At 38.8% G+C, this 5600-nt stretch overlaps 1 protein-coding gene across 1 annotated transcript in view; it reads right to left on the bottom strand.

Moving 5' to 3' along the window:
* Positions 1-1693: 1693 nt before the first annotated feature.
* LOC131074909 (receptor-like protein kinase 7) overlaps positions 1694-5600 on the bottom strand; it is a 4645-nt gene continuing 738 nt past the window's right edge. Inside the window, exons 1-2 of the mRNA XM_058011644.2 lie at positions 2845-5600; positions 1694-2676 (exon numbers count right to left, since the gene is read on the bottom strand). The exon at positions 2845-5600 is cut by the window's right edge and continues 738 nt beyond it. Coding sequence (XP_057867627.2) covers positions 2264-2676; positions 2845-5443 — 3012 coding nt within the window. The 5' untranslated portion in view covers positions 5444-5600 and the 3' untranslated portion in view covers positions 1694-2263. The remainder of the gene's footprint in view (positions 2677-2844) is intronic.

Raw genomic sequence — 5600 nt, 5'->3', positions numbered from 1 at the left:
GTGACTTGACTAGAAAGGGCTGAGTAGAAGACTAGCTTCTTGGAATTACTCCCTTTCTTAATTTCTGCCATTGAAGCTTGTTGATTGATCGTGTCTGGGCACTTCATTGCATAGTGTCGATATTGGTCACATCTAAAACATTGTACTTCAGAAATGTCTCTCTTCTTCTTTGAAGACCTCTTCCCATTTGAGTTGTTGTCCCTCTTTCTCTTAAAGTTCTTCTTCTTTCCTTTCTTGTGGGACTTAGAGTTTAGAACTTGAATGTCTTCATTACCATTGTTTTGTTTTATTCTTCTTGTGACAAACCGAGATTCCTCTTGAATGCAATCGGTTTTCAATCTATCAAACTTAGGAAATTTAGAACAAGCACGGATTCCTTGAATGAACAATTCCCATGAGGTAGGAAGTCCATTTAGGGTCATCATAGCAAGTTCTTTGTTGTCTACTAGATGTCCAATAGTGGATAGTTGATCCCTAAGCTCGGTGATCCTCAAGAAAAAGGATGTAATTGTTTCTCCTTTATTCATCTTTATATGGTGCAGTTGATTCTTTAGGGTGAGAGCCTTTCTAGTGTTGTTGATTTCATAAAGGTCGTCTCATATTTAGAAATAACTGGCACAATGTGGTCTCTTACTAAATCCACAATTATCTTAAGGGCCTTCTCACTGTCCTTGCTCCACTGAATTTTGTCTATATCAGAGGGTTCAGGAATTTCACTTTTGACATGGGAGCCAATTTTATTTTCTTTCAAAACAAGCATGATTCTGAATTTCCAAGATACAAAATTTGATGCTCCATCTAATCTATCTTCAAACCTAACTCTGGTTGCCATTAGGATTTATAGGAATGTGATCTAGTAAGAGCCTGGTGAAAGTCTATGAGATCGTTACAGAATTTTAATATGATCTTTCTTAACTTCGCTTTGATACCATGTTGAGACATGGACCAGCTAGGACTCGAACCTAGGACTTTCCATATGCTGCTGGAGTGCTCTACCACTGAGTTATTGGCCCCTCTTGGACTAGTCCATTGTCGGTCCGGGTGTGGATTATTCCCAACACCAACACCCCCCCTTAAGCCACACCTCTCGTGTGCTTGGGGCTCCTAGCCTAGACCTGGCTTTGATACCATGTTAAGTTCTTTCAAAAATTTGTGATCAAAATAGAAGAGATGGAGATATGATCTCAAAGTTGTATTTTTATCTGCTATAGTGTGATTTTAAAGATGCACCACACTTATCAATTTCGGTGTGTGCATCCTCCTCAATGTAAGCATGTTATATAAGTGGATGAGGGGTTACGTAGTGAAGAGATGTGTCTTCCCATGTGGGAAGACACATCTCTTCCCTACGTACCTCTCACCACAGCACATAAATTAATCATTGTTTACTTACCCGAGTGCGACTTGTTTGAGAATCGCTTTACCACCCGATACCATGAACAGTGTAACCGTTGGTCAAATGCGATAAGTTAACTTTGGTTTATTTATCATTTGTTAACGTATATACTACAGTTTAACATATTAGTATATGTAATCGAATTAATATATATCGGAAGTATGAAATAGCACGACCGATGTTACAAAATTAACAACTGAAATAAGAAGCCAGTTATGCCCCAAACCAGTGACCAATACTCTGGTTCTGTCAAACATGTTCAATCTTATTTACAGAATACTGAATTGACTCCACAAGGGTTTTTAACATTTGGTTGGAATTATTAGAACAGGAAGTAAACAGCAAATCATTTTACATTTGGGCCTCCTTATCATACTAGAAAGTAAACAGCCTATTAAGGAACTGAAGTTCAAAGTTCCTGACTCTGTATTTGTTGCAAACAGCATCTGGAACTTTTTTTCTATGGTAAAAAGCTTAAAATTATTGGTATCAGATTTACTGGAGAGTCGCCAATTGTGACCCAGCTGTAACATGTGACCAACAAGGACCATGCCATCAGAGATTACCATAATTCGATAACCCTCTGGTAGCAAAGAAAACCCTAAAAAATGGCCTTTCAGAGATCTTGGTTCATGACTTTCTTTTGATAGATCAAGCTAAATCACCTTCTTGGCCTAATCATGACAATATAACTGAAGAGCTTTTTGACAGATCTATTAAGCTCTCCAGAGCAAATGTATATGTGCTTGTGGCTTTCCTAGCTCTGAAAACATACTGTACCAGGAGTTAACAGAAAAGATAAATGTTGTCCTTGTCAAAACCAATCTGGAAGCCACGGCAAAACCTCCATGAAAGATGATATTTTCTTCAATGTTCACGCACAGAGTTTTTTCTTTCAGGCATATCAATAACACAGGGTTTTAATTTCAAAACCTTTTCCTTCTGCTGTGACTTGAAGTTACCGCTGCAAGGATCAGCATCCAGCAACATATTTACAACTTCTCTCATGCTGGGCCGTAGTGCCGGGAGCTTGTAGGTACAATGCACAGCAATTTTCAAGACCTGGATCATTTCTTCCTGATATGATTTGGAAATCCTTGAATCAAGCACCTTAAAAACTCCTTCTTGTGTACATATATTGCGTGAAACCCAGTAAACAATATCCTTGTTCTCACCAAATTCTGGCTCAGTTGGTTTTTTTCCAGTAACAAGCTCCAGCAAAACCACACCGAAGCTATAAATATCACTCCTCTCGGTGACCTTTAAAGAGTATGCATATTCTGCACAGTAAAAAATAGGATTTGGTAACAAAGCTTTTGGATACCAAAGTTTCATCGATGTAACAGGCCAGAATGAAGTATAAAACCTATTGAAACACTCACAAAGAACAAAGACTTCGCTATTACTAGACTACAAAACAGGAATCAACAATACAACCCTGAACTTACCAGGAGCAATGTAACCATGGGTGCCAGCAAAAGCTGTAGTAGAATCCTTTCCTCTGCCAACTTGAAGAAATTTTGCAATACCAAAATCTGCAAGCTTTGCCTCATGTAACTCATCCAGCAAAATATTGGTAGATTTTATGTCTCTGTGAATAATTGCAGGCGAGCAATCATGATGAAGATATGCTAATCCATGAGCTGCTCCCACTGCAATCTTGTATCGTGTTGGCCAATCCAGGTACACATCACCTCCCTTTGAAGCATTGTCTTTATCACTTTTATGCAAAGCATCAAACAGATTTCCATTCTTCATGTATTCATAGACCAAAAGATTTGAATTGCCATTTGATAAACAACAATAGAGCTTCACAATATTTTTGTGTCGAATCATTCCCAAAGTATCCATTTCTGCTTTCACCAATTTGTTTTGAGCATTTTTCTTACTATTGTTCATGTCTATTGGCCAAAGTTTCTTTACTGCAACAGGTACATTGTTCTTCAAATCTACTCGATACACCTTGCCTGATCCTCCACTTCCAATGATATTATCATCATCTACCAAGGCTTCAGAAATATCCCTCTCAGTGAAACTTATATCTTGAAAAGACTTTAGTCTCCAAGATGAATTTTCCCCATTCTCCATCGATTCATCTTGAATTTGATGGTATTTTTGCCAAAGAAGCATGAACCCAATTGCCAGGAGTAAAATTGCTAATCCAGCAATGAAGCCGGTGATAAATATCACTTTTTGGGATTGTTTCCTAAGATGGGAATCTTTACAAGTCTCAAGTACCTGAATATTGATGCTAGAGCTTTCAGCACATAGCCCTGGATTTCCCGAGAAGCTTTTATTACTTGTACTGCTGACAAGGGAATTTGGAACGGGGCCAATTAAATTGTTATTGGAGAAATCAATAAGGCTTAGCTTCAACATACTGAAACGTTTTGGAATCAATCCAGAGAGCTTGTTGTTTGAAAGGTTAAGAAAATTCAGACCTTCAATGGATGCCAAAGACTCTGGAATCAATCCTTCCAAATGATTTTCGGCAAGGTTGATAACAACCAAAGAAATGCATGAACCAATTTCAGCTGGAATGGACCCCTCAAACTCATTTTCTTGCAAATACAGTTCATTTAGATGTACCGAACGGCCAATTTCCTTTGGTATTGAACCAGTAAACTGATTATTTTGGGCATATAGTCTTGTCAATACCGGAGCCATTCCAATCTCTGGCACCAAGGTCCCAGAGAAATGATTATTGTTAATATAAAGCTGTGATAAATTCTTTGCATTGCTGATCTCTGAACCAATTTCGCCAACAAAGCCATTGAAACTTAGATCAATAATGTTGACAGAAGGCAATCCCCAAATTCCTTTGGGTACCTTACCCGTCAGATTGTTGATATTGACTCTGAAACGTAACAAACTTTTGCAATCCCCATAAGACTCGGGCAGATCTCCTGTAAAAGAGTTATTAAGGACAAGAAGTAATTGCAGGCTGCCTCCTTTGCACAGATCTGTCGGCAGAGGGCCAGTGAACTGGTTCTCTGATACGTCAATCATTTGCAACTTGGATAGACTCCCAAGCTTCTGTGGCAGGTGGCCGTTGAAATGGTTCTGATACAGTGACAAGCCTTCAAGATGTGCAAACTCGCCAAGGCTTTCGGGGAGTTCGCCTGATAGCTGGTTCATTAAAAGCTGAAGGGAAACCATGTTTCTCAAATTACCAAACTCTTGTGGAATACTTCCTCTCAACATGTTTCTTGATAAATCAAAGTTTCTTAGCAAAGTAAGATTGCCTATTTCAGGGGGTATAATCCCGCTAAGATTGTTTTCATACAGCTCTAGTTGGTAAAGGTTACTCAGTTTGGATATGTCTTTTGACATAGATCCATGCAAGTGGTTTTTACAGAGATCCAGAAGGCCCAGATCTGTGAAATTAAAGATAAAACTTGGGATTTCTCCTACCAAATTGCAATTAGCCAAGTAGAGCTCCTTAAGCTTCTTCAAGTTCATGAGTTGATGAGGTATTTTTCCAGGATTGAATGGATTTTCAGCAAGGTTGAGGGATGTCAGCTCTGGTAAATTTCCTACAGAAGCAGGAAACTTACCTGTGAAGTTATTATACGTCAAGTCGAGAAGTTGCAGAAATTTCAACTGAGAAAAATCTGGTAAACTTCCCGATAGTAAATTATGACTAAGGTTCAGAGACTGAAGCTTGACGCAGTTCATGATAACAGAGGACACATCCCCATACAGCTTATTGTACCCCAAATCAAGATTTTTCAAATTTTGCAGAAGGCAAATATCTGAGTAAAGAGGACCATTAAGAAATTTGTTTCCAAGTTTGATCTCAGAGACCATACCTGTAGTATTGTCGCAGGTAATTCCGTCCCAATTGCACGGTGCATCAATGGAGGCTTTCCAATTGTTCAGTGCATTGTAGGGGTCCACCAATGTTCTCTTCATTCGCAGTAAAATTTGAGCCTCCTGTGTAAGAGCTTGAACTCTTCCAACCCAAGGCGACCCCCAGAGAAACAAGAAAACAATCCAGAAAAATACTCTGCTCTCCATCACCCAAAATGCTCTGCTCTCCATCATCTATGCCCTCAAACTTATCTATTTTCACTCAGCTACTACTATATGCTTTGTTGAACACAAAAAACTTTCAGTGTCAATATCCAGATACCATTGCTTAGTTAACAGATGGAAGGCAGTTAACTGCAATATTGGTAAACATTTACCATTTTCTTTCAAA

Source organism: Cryptomeria japonica, chromosome 3, assembly GCF_030272615.1.
Source record: "Cryptomeria japonica chromosome 3, Sugi_1.0, whole genome shotgun sequence".
Taxonomy (NCBI): Eukaryota; Viridiplantae; Streptophyta; class Pinopsida; order Cupressales; family Cupressaceae; genus Cryptomeria; species Cryptomeria japonica.
The sequence above is the reverse complement of the archived record's forward strand: the minus strand, read 5'-3'. Positions and strand labels throughout refer to the sequence as shown.